General features: G+C 31.4%; 1 protein-coding gene across 1 annotated transcript in view; it reads right to left on the bottom strand.

Moving 5' to 3' along the window:
* Positions 1-835: 835 nt before the first annotated feature.
* Positions 836-19,162, bottom strand: part of LOC145319485 (uncharacterized) — a 38,037-nt gene continuing 19,710 nt past the window's right edge. The window contains exons 13-15 of the mRNA XM_080161632.1: positions 2,967-3,138; positions 2,318-2,369; positions 836-2,077 (exon numbers count right to left, since the gene is read on the bottom strand). Of these exons, the coding sequence (XP_080017758.1) occupies positions 1,990-2,077; positions 2,318-2,369; positions 2,967-3,138 (312 nt within the window). The 3' untranslated portion in view covers positions 836-1,989. The remainder of the gene's footprint in view (positions 2,078-2,317; positions 2,370-2,966; positions 3,139-19,162) is intronic.

Below are 19,162 nucleotides of genomic sequence, written 5' to 3'. Positions count from 1 at the left end.
CCGTGAATAGAAAGGTCGTAACCGTTTGACCATTTCTTGACCGATTTTCTATTTCCTACCTGTAGTTTTACTGTTTTTAAGCTGCCAGTTGCCGAATTGTAAAACAGCTCTGGACCAGCCAATTTTGTTTGTAGTCTTTTATTGTTATCATATACAGATAAAAATATTAATTGGCGCCGCCAACCGCCGTTTTACCGCCGTAACTGGCGAAAATGGCGGTTTCCGTTATATTCCGTTTTTTTGGCGATGGTCAGAAAAAGTGATTTTTGTTATGAAAATAAAAGTTCGTCCTAAAATTTTGTTATCCTAGCTTTAAAATTGGCCGCTCTACAGCTGTTTTAATATTTAGCGGCTGGCCGCTAAAAAGCGGATAAAGAGCGGTCTGGCCGCTATGTCTAGAAATAAGTAATTTTTTCTAAAATACACATAAACCACCAGAAAAAAAAACATTTTCGTCTCTATCTGTAACAGGAGCCGAGATAGAGGGGGGGAGCTAAATTAGCCCTCCCCCCTGATCTATTAAGGTGGGAATTGGGGCCCGATCTGTAAGGGTTAAGGGGTAGGAGGGAAGTGGGAATTTGACAACAAAAATAGATTACCTTTCTTGAAATTTAACATCTTTAGAAACTCCTAATAGAAGTATAGGTAAATCCTTTGTAAATATTTATATATTTTTTAAGGGGGGGGGGGGCCGGGGGGGTTACCTTACCATTCCCTGGATACACATTTTCTGGTTTTCTGTGTTTATTATATCCATCTAAACTGTTGACTACAACGACAGAACGACCTACATGAATGAATATTGTCATCCTTGTTTTATATTTAAATTAAATGATTTATAAAGTTTTAACATTTATTAACGATAAAGTATTTAAATGCTACAATTCACGATAAAGTAAAATAGAATTTTAATTCACAATAATAATAATAATGATTGGTATAAAAAATGAGCGAAATATAATACACATGAAGCAGTTGAGACCGCTAAACCATCTTGATAAAGTATGACTTCGTGGTCACAACTGTGATAGACTTTAACATGAAGTTGAAAAATATAAATATTTATTTTATTGTTACATTATACAGTTAGGACTTGTAAAGGTTGTTGTTGAAACCTTTCTAAATCATAACTTTGTGTCCAGATAATTGGACGTTAGGACAGATACAAAGATTTCATTATTAAAGAGTTCTATAGTTTAAAAACTCCATAAAGATTTAAAATTCTGGCAATTATAACACATTTAGATATAGTTAGGATTTAGGAATATATGTTTTGATATGTTAGTTTTATTTCCATCATTTAATTTTTTTTTACTTTTTTCCATTGCTTTAATTCCATTTAATTTTACATTAAATTTTTTTTTGTTTGTTTTTAAATAACTTTTTTTTTAGTATAATTTGATTTGAAAATAGAGCATAAAGCGATTTTAATATCTCAATTTAACATTTACATGTACAATACATGGCGGTTATTTTTTCCCTAAAAATGAATAAAAGGGCTTAACAACTTGAAGAATCTAAAGAATTCTATGAAATTAAATATAAAAGGAAGAAAGGTTTACGTAATTGAATTAGACAATGATTTGATAAAGTAAAAAAATAATATTTTTTTTGAAGAAAACGAAGGCCCCCCTAAAACAATAAAGTAATGAGTAGCAGTTTTATAGTGTCCAAAAGTAATAAAAAAAACCATCTCAAGAAAAAAGGATGTATTCAGTGATTCATTTACTATACCTTCAAATCATAAATCTGTAAAGTTTGCCAATTAATTGTACAATAATATTGGGATATGTACAAAAAAAATTTCTAAAGCGATTTTTCCATTGCATTCGATTAATATTTTTATTGAACTGTCTTATTTAATTTTACGTTTACATTTTGATTGATTAAAAAAGTTAAATAACATTGATAGCAAAGTTAAAGGTTTAACAATGACTGAAGAAAAAAGCATAAAGAAAGAGGGGCTCGAACCCATGTCCGTTTGGTTGATTACGAATGGGAGAATGTTTGTTGGCACGTAGACTTGAAGCCAGTCAGGGATTGGCCAACTGAGTCTTGAATCTTTCGTAAACTCTCTCTGAAAAATTAATGAGAATTAGAAACATACCTAGAAATGATAAAATGATAATACGAAGTTTTTCTACTATCAAGTCGTGTCACTACCTATTTTCACACACTGAGAGGACTAGCAAACATTGTTCTAATAATTTTCTATATGAGTTAGAGGATTTGTGTAATGATATGGTATAATGGTTATGGTATAATTTGGATGTAGCAACTCTATAATTAACTACGTTTAAAAGTTTAAAAGACTCACCTAGATGGATTAATATTCTTTAAACTTCTTGCCACTGAGGACGGCATACTTCCTAAATAACAAAAAAATAAACAAGACGAAATAAAAGAAGCTGTTTATAGTGACAGTGCCCATAAAAAATGACGTCATACTTGCCTATCATTGGTCAATTTAAATGTATACTGACCTACCGTTGGTAATTTAGTCTGTGTATTGTCCTATCATTGGACATTTGTATTGTATGACGTCCTTTTTTATGGGCACTATAAAAAGCTTCGAAATAAATCTTTTTTTGGGATAAATTTAAAGTATGTGTGTTTATGTAATGAGTAATACAATAGTTTCAAATCAACTCTTTATTATTAGCGAAGTTAGAGGATGTTTTAATTTTTGGGTGCTTTCCCTAAAAGTGCCTATCGAGCACCATGATATTCCCATTACATTTTGAAATAAATTGAAAAGAAGGGCGGTCAGCTAATTTTTTCCTTTGCCTCTTGCAGGGTCTTAATCTTCGGTAAAAAAAACCCAACATCCAATATAACCTAACCTAACCTAAAGTAATAAACAAACAAATGAAAAACAACCCCTCCCTCCTTATTTTTGATTCATTTAAAAATAGGGGAGGGGAAGCGGGTTGTGTGCTTTAATTTTAAGATAAATTTTGGTTTACCTGACAATAAATTTGTTTGTCCCCCGGGACTAGTGGACTGGAGCCCCGCCTGGCTGTTTGCCAGCTGCCCCAGGCTGGTACAGGTCGAGTTGGACAGGTTTAGGTTTAGGTCTCGATTTCTGGTCTGGCTGGTCAGGTTGTTATCCAGCGGGCTTACCACCTTCCTTCGCATCTGAAAGCAGACAAAATTACGGAAAAAATCCGTGAAAAATATTCCATCAAGGATCTAAAGGGATAAAACAATGACCGATAAATTAATGTACATCTTCATGATGAAATACAAAATTACCCCTTCATTAAATTAGATTAATGGTTGAATCCCTTGAACACGCAACTACTAAATCCAAAGTCCCCAACGTTGTTAAGCCAACGAATCAGAACGTTATTAAAAAACTTTGGGGACTAGTGTAATAAACAATAGAATTTTATTTTGTAAAGATTTCCATTATCAATGAGCTTTTACTCTTTAATTAAATTATGGATCATGGAGAGAAAACGCAGTAGTGGGTTTCGTCGTATTTTTACTTACTGCTGTGATTCCTTTAGTAGTTAGGTACATTTATATTCTGATTATTTAGTTCTGACACTATACAAGTGTTAATGTCTGTTTGTCCTACCGTTTCAGAGATTCGCTTCTATGGATGTTGTCATCCTTGTTTTTGTAAATTCTTAGTCAGTTATATTACCTCAAGTGATAAGACAATAACAGATAAAATGATTTACATCTCCAATGACGATAACAAAAATCACCCCTTCTGTTGAAACGTTTGGACACTCAATTTAATAATTCAACCAACCAAATCAATAAAAGTCACCAAAGTTGTCATGACAACGAATAAGACAATGTTATTATAAAACTTTGGGGACTAGGGTAATAAACAGCCCATTGTTTGTCACGCAAATTTAGGGACTGATTTTTAAAAGTATGCACTCTAATTTTAAGTATTTTTATTATTAATTGGTTTATTAATATGTATAAAACAAAAATATGTCAATGATTTATTCAGTAATTGTGAACCCATAAACATAAAACATTAGGGATGCTAAAATCTAACAATACATCTATTCCAATATACCTACTTATTTTATAAGAATAAATTGTGTATTAAAGCTGGATGTATTAAAAATGAATGAGCTTCACAAACTTTATTCTCTAAAGACGTTCTAGTAATGTTCACAATATCCTTATATAAAAGTAATGGTTGTATGTCTGTAGCTTAATATCTCGCTAATAAAATAGAGAGGATGTCTGTCGAATATAATGTATGTCTATGTATCTGTCTATACCAAAAATCTATACAAAAATTTGTATTCGCTCTTTCTCTCTCTCTCTCTGTCTCTCTCTCTCTCTGTCTCTCTTCCTCTGTCTCTCTCTCTCTCTGTCTCTCTCTCTCTCTCTCTCTCTCTCTCTCTCTCTCTCTCTCTCTCTCTCTCTCTCTCTCTCTCTCTCTCTCTCTCTCTCTCTCTTTCTCTCGCTCGCTCTCTCTCTCTCTCTCTCTCTCTCTCTCTCTCTCTCTCTCTCTCTCTCTCTCTCTCTCTCTCTCTCCTTGTTTAAACCAGGCGTTTTAAGAGATAAGACAATGGAATATAAATTGATGTAGGTTGATGAACACCCTCAAATTTTATAAAATACAATTACTCTTTCTATATATAAGACTAGCAGCTTCGCCCATAGCCTCTAGGGTCTTTGCAACATGAGGTAAAAAAAAATTAAATTTGAGAAAAAAAATCTATTTCTGGTGCTGCCGCTAATAATTTATGTGAAGTAGTTTCCCCAGAATTTTTTTTGGGGGGGAGGGGGAAATTTTTATTTTTCGGGGGGTTAGGGGTGTCCCACCCCCCCAACAAAATAGCTTAAAACCACCACAGGACCAAAATGAATAAACCCTGAAGAGTAGAATCCGATCGGTTCAGTGGTTACCGCAATCTTAAGGGATAGACGGACGGACGAACAGACAGACAGACTGACAGACTGACATCATTCTTCTTTGTATTATAGATATATTGTAACACTGCAGGTTTGTACAACCCAATCAGGATTTAACAAAAAACTTTGACGAGTAATCCGTCATTGCTACACATTTCTTATTTGTATTTTAATATATCTAAAACTCTTTTCAAGTGTGTCTATTTGGTAACTAACTTACAATAAAAGGTGTTTAATCTAAAAAGCAATAATCTTGAAATCAGGCATAGGCTAGGTAGCATTAGATTTTAAAAAATTGAAAAATTTTGTGGTCAGTCCATATTTGGACTCAAATATCAATATATTTAATGGGTTTAAATATTAAATTTTTCGTTCACAAAGGAAGTATTAATTAACACCTAAATTTATAATTTTGTTCAGAGAGGAAGGGTTTATATTTTCAATATTAATATTGGAATAAAAATATTCATTTTTGTGGTCAGTAAAGGCAATAAAATAATAAACAAATTTATGAATTTCTTGGGTTGGCCAGTTTTCGTTACGTGGGGGGAAGGGGGAAATTTTACAACCTCACAGATTTTTTATGACCTCTAGGCAAAACACCAAATTAATAAATATTTTGAATAATAATCACGAAATCTGAACATCAATACATGCCAATACATAGTTGAATTACTTTTATCATTTTTACCTTTTTTAATCTAAAACTCTCACTGTTAGATGTATGTAATAATAGATCATTGGGTATATACATCAACTTATCTTCCATTGTCTTATCAAAGAAATCTTTAATACGATGCGATAATTATTAATACATCAATTTATCATGCATTGTCTTATCTCTTGAATAAAAGTTTTAAAACAAGAATTACAACATCCATAAAAGCGAAGCGAAGTTTATATACAATTGAGTCCATACATACTAACATATTACTGACAACAACATCCATACATATTAAAATATTTTATGAATTTTAGTTTAGTCATTTTTAGGGTCTTTATAAAGCTAAATCTCTGAGTACCCATTAGACTGATTGAGTTCTGCCTTTATAAAATAATAACACTGGTTTTCGCCTATTTTATTAGTGTTGGGGTTCTTTGATTTTAGACTTGATTTGAAATGTTATAGTATAAATGAGTGTGCATTCACTTCTGTATATAATCACGTTCACTTGCTGTTTTATATTCGCAAAAAGACACAATAGCAAATTGATTCAAGACATGCTGTTTTTTCAATTATAAGAAATTTGTAGTTTATACTAATTGGATTTATTATTACTTAGATCTTACGCAAGATTATCCTGTACTCTAATGAAGTGAAACTTGTAGCTGTCTAATATAACGATGCCCCTATCTAGCCCCTTTAACCTGTCCAATCCCCTTCTACTAGGTAAACGATGTCAATGATGTCCATTAAAGCAACCTAAATTAACTACTATTTTCCTCCTGCCATAATATGCACGTAAAAATGTAAATGAAATGTGGAAGGGAATGGTCACCAAGTACATGATAGTAATTAAAGTTTATCCATATCGGACCATGTATTTACCTTGTAGGATAGAGAGAAATCAGGGAGGAAGGGGACATTGGACTGTAAATTATAACAGTACCCAGTGCTTTAAATCACGTTCTTTTATTTTTTTTAATTGATGAAGGTTAATTTTGTTTATCTTGATTGGAGAGTGTTCATCATTTTTTTAACCATTGTCTGATCCTTTAGGACCCATGGTTAGGATACAAAATAAAGAAAAAAATTGCTACATGTCTAAATTGCTATAGCTGTTCTCCGCCCACTTTATACAACTCCACCCCCCCTCCCCGATTTACTGACCACTTTGATTTTATTTTTCCTTTACTTTAACTGAAAACTAATTCAGGTATCTAAAGGGATAAGACAATGGGCGATAAATTTATGTACACCCTCAATGATGACACACAAAATTACCCTTTCTGTAGAACACAATTAGTGCTTGAAACGTTTGGACACACAACTTTATAAACCAACCATTCAAAATTCACTAATGTCCCCAAGGTTCTAAGGCCAATGATTAAGAAAACGTTATTATAAAACTTTAGAGTATTAGTTAACTCGCCCCTAGTCACTATTTTACCAATAGTTTTATCTATTTATTATTAAACTAGTTCCCAAAGTCTTAAAATAATGTTTTCCTATTTGTTTGCTTAACAACCTTGGGGACTTTTATTCCATTTTGATTAGTTGATTCATTTAATTGAGTGTCCAAACATTTGTACTACCAATTGTAATCTACAGAAGGGGTAGTTTTGTGTATCATGATTGGGGATGTAAATACCGATAAACAGACAGACACACGTCCTATTATATTTTTACAGGGATTGTATCATATTTAAAGTTATGTTTTTTAGAAATATCCCTTTTCACTCTAAAAAGTTATCATTGTAAATAATTGTGAATAAAGAAAGATAAGAATTTATATAATTAAAAATGCGGACATTTTAAAAATTGAAATTTTGCGGCTTGTGTTAATGGTAGAAAAATCTATAAATTTCTCCAAATATTTAAGTGAACTACATATACCGGCCCAATGATGATTCACATCATCCGCCTTCCCCCCCCCCCCACCCTCCCAAAAAAACATTTTAACCGAAGTACAGGAAATGAGGTTAAAAATTGAGCACGTACATACATAGAAGAGTTATAGGATTAGGGGGGGGGGGGGGTTATTCATTATTCCATTTATTAATAAAAGTTTTGAGGGAGGGCCATAAATAACCCAATACTAATACTTTAATAACAAGGATGACAACATCCATAAAAGCGAAGCACTGAAACTGTAGGACAAACGAACATTAACACTTGTATAGTGTCAGAACTGAATAATCACAATATACAAGTTGAAGCAAAAGTGTAAATTTGTTGAAAAACTGCTTGATACAGGATAATGTTTTGGACATACTTACATTTTTAGAAGTTGATTATAGAGTTGCTTTGCTTGAAACATTATACTTTGTTGTCCAAAGAATTGAAGTTTGAAATCGATAGGACAATTCTAACATGCCTAAATTAACTAAAAAAGCTATCTGTTTGTGACGGACGGAGGTACGGACGGACCGACTCTAATTATAGAAAAACTTCGCTTTTTAAAAGTTCTCATAGGTAGACATTATATATCATACATCAGGGGAAGGGGGCAGGCCCGGGAGGGGCTATATACTGTTTAAACGTTTGTCTAAACGAAGCTTTTCTATAATTTGTCCGTCTGTGCTCCATTAATTCATGCATGCTAGTATTATTTAGATTTAGAAAGAGTAGCAACTATGTAATACTTTTTGTTTATACATATACATTTATGTTAATGTTTGATTGTACTACCATTTCGCTTTTATGGATGTTGTCATCCTTTCATATTATGGAAGTAACTTTGGATACTAATGTAATTAACAGCTCAATTTCTCCTCCCTCCCTATGTATTACAGACAGTTTTCCGCGGATATTTAAATAGATAGTAATTTAGATAATTACTAGCGGTTTCGTTGACTTTAATTAACTAGTTATTTATCGCATCATATTATAGACATTTTTCCGTGGATTTTAAATTTGAAACAAAAAAATTATAACAGGAAAAAGGTTAAATTAAAACTAAATAGAATTATATTAAGATATGCCTAGATGTTAAAAACTAATAGTGTGCTAAAAGGGGGGATGGAGTTTCACTTTTATGTAATATTCTAATATTGCATTTTATTACAGACAGTTTTCCGCGGATATTAAGAAATATAGTATTCAAATTTAAATTATCATAATGGTACCCATCTTATTTACTAAGTATATTTGCAATAACTTTTATTTAATGAAATCTTCCAATTTTTAACATGTACAAAACGGCCTGCTTAATTGCTTCAAGATCCATGTCAGATCTATATAGGAAATAAATGTCTATAAACGAGCTCAAGTTTTCCAAGGAATATAAGTATATAACTCATAGTGCTCCAATAATCCATAATAAACTCTCATTGGCTAGAACGATAAGACCCATTATTTTACTTTATTAAAAATAAATTCATTATTTTCATTTCATGTTGCTATTTACCTTATATTGATGTATTTAATTTCTAATCATAAAAAAGAAAATTTAAATTTATAATATAATAGATTTAAGAAAACTCTGTTTTAAAAGAATTCGATTGTGGCGACACTTTGTGTGTTCAAATATTAAACTAAAATTGTAATCATCATCATTAACCCTTTGGTGATGGTAATGTAAAGAAAAAAATATAATTTTAAAAATCTTTTTAAAATCATTTAAATTATTGAATATTTACTTTTTTTAGATAGTAATGCCGGGTGAGGAAAATAGATTTATTGAGAAATAGATATGCATATAGAAAACTAGCCAATAGGGAGATAATTATATCGAGCCAACTCTAGTATAATTATAGTGGTACCCAATCGCGATGATATGATTTTCATATATATTGCATTTTATTACAGACAGTTTTCCGCAGATATTAAGAAATAAAGTACCCAAATTTGAATAATTATAATGATACCCAAACTTGTATAAAACTTGAATAATATATATCTTGGAGAGATTTGGTGTTTTTAAATGGTAAATAGATACTCGAATTTTTATTGCTCTGATTAGCATTTAATTATTTTTAATAAACTTGTAAAATCATAAAGTTCATGAGAAGTTTGGAGATTAGTAATAAAGGGTTAGAAATTAAAAAAAGGGGATGTCTGGGGCAATAAAATCCTGACCTGATTTTTAAATATTTTTATTCGGCCAAAATATTAAAATTTCCAGTCAATTTCACACGTCCCTAAATATCAATATTTTAATGGTAATTAACACCTTCATATTATTTTTTATTAGATTTCTACCCAGCATATGCCTGCTTGAAATATCACCATGAAAAAGTATTTTATCGCGTGGTATTTAGACTGTTTTCAGTAGATAGTAAACTAAAAATAAAGGATAAGTTCCAGTTTTATTGACCTTGAGAAGACAAAGGCCCTGCCCAACCAAAAAGAGGTTCAATTTTTTTTAATACGATCTATGAGTTTTCAGTATGTCTTAAAACTGGTGTTTCGACTATTGACTCTAGGGGCGTGGTGACACTTCCGGTACAAGTCCTCTCCACGTTACCTCTGAACATACTCTCTATTTTAAATTGCAATGTAACGCGCTCAATCGCCTAGAGTATGAACACCCATCAGACACCCAACCCTTTAATTGCACAACCTTTGTGTGAGAAGTCCTAACTGTGTTAGGTGATGAGTTGCACCTGTTTTGGGCCCAGGTAATTTCCCTATTCTTACTATATATGACGCGCATCTGACATAGCAGCAGTCTTTAGTTATGACGAAGTGTCGCATTGAGATTCGAACCTATCACCTTATCGACGACGGTCGCGGGTTATAAAACTGGTGTTAATGCAGCGTAAATATGTCAGATTCTGAGCTACACTGAATATTTAAAAATTCGTTGCAGTTTTGTTAAAACCTATGAAAAGTTATTTATGAACATTAGAGAAATTCCAGGGAGGGAGGAGAAATTAAGCTGTTTGTTACACTAGTGCCCAAAGTTTTACAGTATTCTTATTCAATTGCTTAATACTTTTTTGGGTCTTTTATTGATTTGAATGGTTGGATTAAAAAGTTGAGTGTCCAAACGTTTCAACCATGAATTGTTATCAACAGAAGGAATATTTTTTGTATCATCATTAGGGATGTACATCAATTAATCGGTCTATGTCTTATACCTTTAGATCCCTGAGAATTTGACACCCACACAACCAAACAATAACAACACTTACAAAAAGTTAACAAAACTCAAACTGTTAAAAAATTTATTATAAATTTCCAAAATAAATGCTACCAAGAAATGAGTTGTTGAAAGCGATAGGACAATGGAAGAAACATTTTTATTTTTATCAATTATTTGATTAATGAAAATAATTGCATATAAATTATAGGAGACAATTATATGTAATGGTCTTTACCTTAATCTAAAATTAATGCAATGAAAGTTTGTGTTTTGCAGGGAGGAAGAAGACATTTGACAGTGAATTACACTGGTGCCCAAAGTTATATAACCAAGTCATCTTTTTTGTTGGCTTAAAAACTTTGGGTACTTTTATTTAACTTTAATTTGTTGTTTTCAAACAAGTAGTGTTGAAACTTCAATTTAAAAAGGGGTAGCATTGTTTATCATTATGGAAAAGGAATATCATTACATTCTATAAGATCTCTGGTTATTTTAGAGTGTAAAAAAATATTATAAACCCTTGACAGGATTTTAGTTACAACTTTGGTAAATCTAATTTTCTCAAATACTTTCTTCTCCAAGAATCATTCACTTTTTTTTCGGTAGCGAAACCACTCTTCAACTCTCGTTTTTTTTACTAATAATTACTCTAATCACAAATGATTTATGAAGCATAACAAATTAGAATATAAGTTAGGGATTTAAATTATTTAATGATTGTCCAGCATTAGGTAAAATAAGAAAATTTCTTCATTAATATATACTAAATAGTTGAAACAGCGTATAGTGCCTATTTTAAAAAACGCCATATAATACAAATGACTAATGTCAGGACAGGATACATTTTACAATTGGTCAATCACAATGCATACTGGCCTAACATTGACCATTTGTATTATATGATGTCAGCACTATAAGCTGTTTCGTATTATTATTATTAATTTATTGATGCAATTTCAAATATTATTATCCTTGTTATTAGTAGCGAAGCTACTCTATAATTCGAAATGTCCGTCCGTCCGTCCGTCCGTCTGTCCGTCCGTCTGTCCGTCCGTGTAAGACAGAATAGGGGAAACGTGATTTTCTCGGCTCCTATTAAAGATAGACAGCTGAAATTTTTTGACAACATTCCTATTATTAAGCAGCACAATTAACTATAAAACATCAAGGGCGGTCAGACCCCTTTTTAGCAGGTTTTAGGCTATTTTTGTATGTTTCATATTTTTATCCATAACTTCAGTGTTTATGGTCCGATTTTCAAAATTTTTTCAGTTATTGATATCAAAATTAAATTTCCTGTCGTTTACAGAAAACAACCATGACAGCCACACTGCCATCTTGCAGGTTTTAGGCTATTTTTGTATTTTTCACATTTCCACCATATCTTCAGTGTTTATGGTCCAATTTTCAAAATTTTTTCAGTTATAGATATAAGAATTAAATTTCCCGTCGTTTAAAGAAAACATCCATGACGGCCAGACTGCCTTTTTGCAGGTTTTAGGCTATTTTTGTATTTTTCACATTATTCTCCATATCTTCAGTGTTTATGGTCCGATTTTCAAAATTTTTTCAGTTATAGATATCAAAATTAAATTTCCCGTCGTTTAAAGAAAAACCATGGCGGTCAGACTGCCTTTTATCAGGTTTTTGGCTATTTTTATATGTTTTACATATTTACCCATATATTTGGTGTTTTTGGTCCAATTTTCAAACTTTTTTGGGATAAATCCACTTTAAATCTACTTTTACGTATTTCCATCCACGATTTTTTGTGCTTCGCTACTTATGGATGTTGTCATCCTTGTTATATTAACCCTTACCACATAAAAAATGAGCATTCATTTTAAATCAAAATCATTCATTGCTGTATAATATCCAATTATTTGAATAAAATATGAATCTTTTTATTAGATACTTAATAAAAATAATATATTAATTTAAAATAATTGTATCGTTATGCTTAGTAATCCATTTTAGAGAAAAACAAAGATGACAATATCCATTAAAGCGAAGCTCTGACATTAACACTTGTAGAGTTTCAGAACTGAATAAGCAGATTATTATTGCTTAAGTATAAACAATATTGTAAGTAACTTTGTTGCAAAACTGCACAAATACATAATACTATTTAAGGACATACTTACATTTTTAGGACTTAATTATAGAGATGCTTCGCTTATAACAATGTACCTTGTTGCAATAGGAAGCAGTATCCTAAAAATCAGATGAATCGGATAATTCTAACATACAAAAAAATTGATGTCAAAAAAGTAAAAAAATCAACATGTTTAAAATGGACATGCGGACATTTTGGTAATGACTATAGAGTTGCTGCGCTTTCTAAATAGTACCTAACTACTGTTAGTTAGACCTAACCAAAGTATTTAATTACTTAAACATCTTTTTTTTTTTAAAGATTTGATTGTCACGTAGTAATGTTATTTATAAAATTAAGAAATATATATCGTTTTAATGCCATTGAAGGAGATTTTTCGGGGATTTAATTTCTTATATCACATAGTATACCTACACAGATCTTGAGATATCTAATTTTATAAATTTGTTATTTTAAATTTTAAGGTATCAAGTTTACATTTTTAAGAAATAATGAAATAAAAATATGGAGCATAAAACATTTAAAGTTTAAGTAATTGAATCCAAGGTCAGAAAGTGACAATAGACGAAATAAAAGATTACTTGTCATTTTAATTCCCTTTTAGAAAAGATTGATTAAGAATGTTATTTTTGTAAAAAAAAAATTAGAAAAGTACGAAATATAAATGTCAGGAAGGCTTAGTACCGGTATTGGCATATCAGAAATTAACGGATTCGGAGCCATCAGGGATCTAAAGGGATAAGACAATGGCCGATAAATTATTGTACATTCCCAATGATGATACACAAAATTACCTCTTCTGTAGATTGAAATTAGCGGTTGAAACGTTCGAACATTCAACTTCATAAATCAAAGAAAGCGGTTTATAACACGATGCTAGACATAGTTTTTTTCGTATGGATGAGAACCGGTTCCTATCCACCGAATTCGAATGAATACGAGAAAAAAGTTTAAAAACCTCCTTTGATTGTTTCCCGAAAACATTTGATATTTAGGGACATTGACATTTGTAATTAATTATTTTAAACTCAAAATGTCTAGATCTGTATCCACTGTAAAGGACAATGACGCACATTCAAAAAGATTAAAATAAATGAATATCTTTTTCTTCGTTTTTTTTCCACAGAAAAAAAAAATTAAGTTTTTGTGTAACATTTTTTTAGTTTTGTTTGAATTTTAAATTGAAATGTAGATTGTACATAATAAATGTTAAATGTTTGTACTTTAAAATTAGGTAAGGTAATTGGAATTCAAACGTTTTAAACACTAATTTTAATCTAAAGTAGGATTAATTTTGTGCATCATCATTGGGGATGTACATCAATTTATCGGTAATTGTCTTATCCCTTTAGATCCCAGGGCAAAGAGAAAAAAATTAACAAGAATGATTTTATCCATAATAAGTGGCTAATAACAAACAGATTTAAGTATGCTTTTTAAATTTACAGTATCGTAGCTACTAAAAATGGGTGTTAAAAGAATGGGTGGATTCTTTTTTTTTTAAATTAGGGTTGCTGCTCGCTGGTGAGGCAAATGGTTTTTGTAAAAAAATCCTCCAAAATCACATAAAAATCTACAAAAATTAAACAAAACCTTATGTGAATATTTATTTTTCTTTAAGAATCCACCATTTAATTGATTAAAAGCTTTGCTACGTCTTGATGAACCTGTCAGGTTAGTCTTATATGGGCTGTTTTCAAAGTCCATTCTCAAATTTTATTACACAATCGAATATGGTTATTCTGCTGCAGGTAATACTGTCGCATCGCTTGCATAATGTATCTTAAGAAACAAGAAAGCTCCCGTCTTTTTGGATTTGATTCGAATTGAATCAGATTTAGTCGGGCTCGGCAGTTACACGTCAGCCCAGTGTTAGCTGTAGGAATATCATTAAAATACAACTTTAAAATAGAGATGGATGTCTGGACTTATTTCTAATATTGCAATTAATATTTTCAGAAAATTAAAGTACATAAACAGGTTTTAATATGAGGGTTATGCGCGACTGCTGAGCCCAAAGATTTAGATATATAACACGGGTTATATTTGCAAAATTTATTAAACAAGTTTACGATAATTGTTTTCGCTCAGTGCTAAAGAAATTTTGAAGAATGTTAAAACCATGTCTGTCTGAAGCTCAAGATCTTGGTAACCTAACCGCTAAATCGGTTAAGCTCTGCTTCAAAGTTAAAATACGTAGGTACTATTTAAAGAGGGGAGGGGGACATTCTAAAAAAATATCCCACCTTCAAAATATTGTTTCTTCAAAAAATTTAAAGAAATAGTAAGAAAGCATAAACATATAAGACAAGCAAAATTCTACAGGGATCTAATGGGATAAAACAATGGCCGAAAATATTATGTATATCATTAATAAGGATACACAAAATTATCCCTTCTATAGATTACAATTAGTCGTTGAAACGTTTGGACACTCAACTTAATGAATCAACCAATCAAAATTGAATAAATGACCCCAGATTTGGTAAATAATAAGAAAGCGTTATTAAAAAACTTTGTGGACTAAACAGCCCAATGTCCCCTCCCTCATTGAAAATTCTAGCATTCATTCTTTTATCTTGTTGAATCAAATAAAGGATAAGGGATCAAACATCCCCGAATAAATCTGGTTAAATGCTATATATACTAATAAAGTCGACATATGTAATAGTCAAAGGCATTATCAATTAATTTAAAATGCTACAAGTTTTGACGCACAAATGAGAGCTTATGTTAATTTTATCAGTGGAAAATTGGATGTGTATTATTTTTTTCAGTATAAATTTACATCCGATTATTTACTGCTGAATTGAAACTGGTTTTAAGCCCTAATGAAAAAAACGACACACAGAAAAGTGTCCCGAATTTGTATTAATTTTGAGGACTCCAGTTACGTCATATTTTTCTTTCCCGAAAAAGGGAAGGGGGAAAGAAAAAAAAGGGAAGGGGGGAAGAAAAAAGAGATGGGAGAAAAGGGGGTTTTCCCCATCTCTTTTAAAGAGATTTTCTTCCCCCCTTCCCTTTTTCGGGAAAGAAAAATATGACGTCACTGGAGTCTTGTTCCTCAAAATTAATACAAATTCGGGACAGTTTTCTGTGTGTCAAAAAAAACAGATGATTTCCTCGAAAGAAATATGAAATAGGCGCCAATAAAACAGAAGTTAATCCAACCTATAAGTTGATATCTTAAATTAAGAGCGTCATTTCTTGCGTATTTTTCGTTAAGTTGTGTTTTAGTGTTAGTCAAATGCACTTATTAGGTCAAATTGTTCTTCATTTTACTATGCGTTTGGTCATAATTAATGACAGCATGACCTAATAAGAGCATTTGACTGAAAGCTTGCACCTAACTTAATGCAAAAATGACCCAAAAAATGACGCTCTTATTTCAAAAGCGGGTTTATCTTATCCCAATCCTTTGTTTCTTTGCTGAAATTGGATTGATTGGACTCAATGGCCCTATTTTCTTTCAGCACACTTTTATTCAAGTTTCAGTAAGACAGCAAATATTTTTAGAGGGACAGATATCTAATTTTAATCAACAAGGATAAACAAAATAAGCTTAATCAACACCATATTAGAAACAGATTAACTTCTTCTTGGAAAGCTTCACTTACTTTTAGAAAATTTATGTTTGGATTTAAGTCTATTTTTCTGTTTCTTGTCCTATAAATGAATATAGTATTAAGTCTTTTTGGTGTTTGTCCTTTAAGATCTCTTTAACCACAAAACCTATTGAGTCAAATTTTACAATTTTTGCTAGTTATTATCGTTTTGCTGTTTTAAAATATAACCAGTTTTTATTTCCTAATTCGAGGCTGAGTGTGCTCACACAAAACCAACCAGGAAACCAATATTTGATCAGGCATCCCAGTGCAGATTAGGGGCATATTTTAACTTGTACAAATCGTAATACAAAGATCTAGATACTTTAGTATAAAGTTTTGGCAAATTTAGTTATTTTATATTTATAAGAGAGGCTAGAAATAAAATGTATCACCCACCCTTATTATAGAAAATCTTGGTTCTAAAAACAATAATGGATGTAAAATATACGGGGATATTATGACAGGAGAAAAATTGTCAATTTAGCCTGCTAACATGGAACTTGTTAATTGGTCAGTTTGTTCATCCAGTAGAAGGGGAAGGGATTGGACAAAATGGGAATGGAAGGTGGGAATCGTTATTTTAGCCCGCTGCTAGTTTCACTTTATTAATAAAAAATCCATTCTAACAAAGTTTTTGAGCAAAAAAAACTTTGGGTACCAGTGTAATTTACAGTAGGAAGAATACATTTGCACATAAACAGGTTTTGCAGGCAAAGGTCATTAGATCAAAGATTTGACTTTCACTGTGACAGTAATTTTAGTATGACAGTACTACTAAGGACTGGGGAACCCCGCTAGCCAAAGAATAAAACTTTATGTCTTGGTTTGATCTAAATTGATTCTCGGAAGACTTTTTAAAATGAATGACACAAAATTCTATAATAAAGTAGCTGAATGTGTGTTTGTTTGTTCTACAAGATCAAAATCGGCCAGGGTACTTGATTGGTACTTGACCAATGCGAGATATTAGACATTGGACCTAAATATATAAATAAAAATTCAAAATTATTGGTTGGAAATCTTAGACACTGATTGTTTAAACCGACCAATCAATATTTAATAAAAAGTTTACATGCAAGCGAATATAATCTATAATCACCTCACTTCCTGGGTATTGCAGGATTTGGTTTTCTAAGGAACCCAAGAATAATTATATTATGAAAGAAATACTCAATTAAATTTTCTATTTGCAAATTCTTGACCACACACCTACACCTACACATACCCACAAACACATTAACACACACATACACACACACACACACACACACACACATTACACATAATGAGGAAAACTAGAAATGTAAGTGATTTTTTTCCTTCATGGTACATTCATGAACATTCAGGATTATTGGATCAAGTAGCTAATTTTAGGGAAACATTAATATCCGCTGGATTAGAATCGGTTCTCAGCAATACTTTAAAAGCATGTATAGCATCGTCTTACAGACAATTTTCGGGTCTTACATAATTGGTTTTAATCTTATAATTTTTCATTTTAATATCCACGAGAAACTGTCTATAATACGATGCGATAAATAGCTATTACATCCCAAACAAGTTTCTGTAATTAAATTTATATAACTCTGTAAATTAGAAAACTATAAAAGATAAAGTTGTATACTGGATGCTCTTTGGTATTTTTACAAATAAAAAACATTCTGTTCTAAATATCATAACGTTACGGACAGCCAAAAAGTTGTTTCACTATCAAACAAATATATTGCATATATACGCTATCCATTATTCTAGAACGTATTTAGATTGTAAAACTCTCCATTCATTTAGAAACCTGTGAAAATGTATTTCAAGTTTCTACAATAGAGGAAAATTTTACCAATTTATTTATAGAATCGCAGCTACTTTATAACCAGGCTAAAGTATGGACGTGTTGCAATGATGACTGTGTAACTGTCTTTGCTTAGAATTTAAAAGTCCTTCAATTGTCCAAAACTAATTTTATTGCCATTTTTATTTTGTCTGTTTAGACAGACAGACTAATAGATTTGCGAACACACCAAAGCCATCTCAAAAGTCAATAATAGTCAATAATAGCACTTCAAATTTTAAATTAATTTGTAATAATTTTAGAAACCAACCAGGAATCTAAAGGCAAAAGACAATGACCGGAAAATTGATGTACACCCTTTATGATGATACACAAAATCACCTTTTCTCTAGATTACATTTAGTGGTTGGGGACTTTGGAAACTGGTGTAATAGTCAGCCCATTGTCCCCTATGTTTGGAAACACTTAAATTGTAAGTTACATAAGCTAACCAAGACATAGAGACATTTTTAGAATTTACATTGAACTTAATTTTACAGCAGAAAAAGCACGATTACATAACAAGATAATAACAAGGATAATAACATACTATAATAAGTTAATCCTTATAATAAAGTAAAAGGATCTCTGTCTGTGTGTATATCTGCATGTAGCACAGGATCTAACTAACCGCTGAACCGATATGGTTCTCCCTTACAGGGTAACTCCTCGTTGGTCCTAGGAAGGTTTATAACTATTTTGGCGGAGGGTACCACCAACCTTCCGAGAGGCCCTTAGAAAAAATTTAACCCCCCCCCCCCAAAAAAAATAAATATTTGTTTTGGGAATTAACTCCCCCCTTCTTAAGTGCCCCTCCCCACCCCCCAAAAAAATTAATTTAAAATTAAAATAAATATTTTTTTACTTTTTCTTTTTAAATCTATAATAATAAAAAATGGGTTATCGAATTCAACCCTCCCCCCTCTCCTCCTTTTATCAATTAGTTGAATTGAATTTTAATTTAAGA

Source organism: Acartia tonsa, chromosome 5 (assembly GCF_053477335.1).
Source record: "Acartia tonsa isolate MP-2025a chromosome 5, ASM5347733v1, whole genome shotgun sequence".
NCBI lineage: Eukaryota > Metazoa > Arthropoda > Copepoda > Calanoida > Acartiidae > Acartia > Acartia tonsa.
Note: the sequence above shows the minus strand (reverse complement) of the source record. Positions and strands in the feature narration are given on the sequence as shown.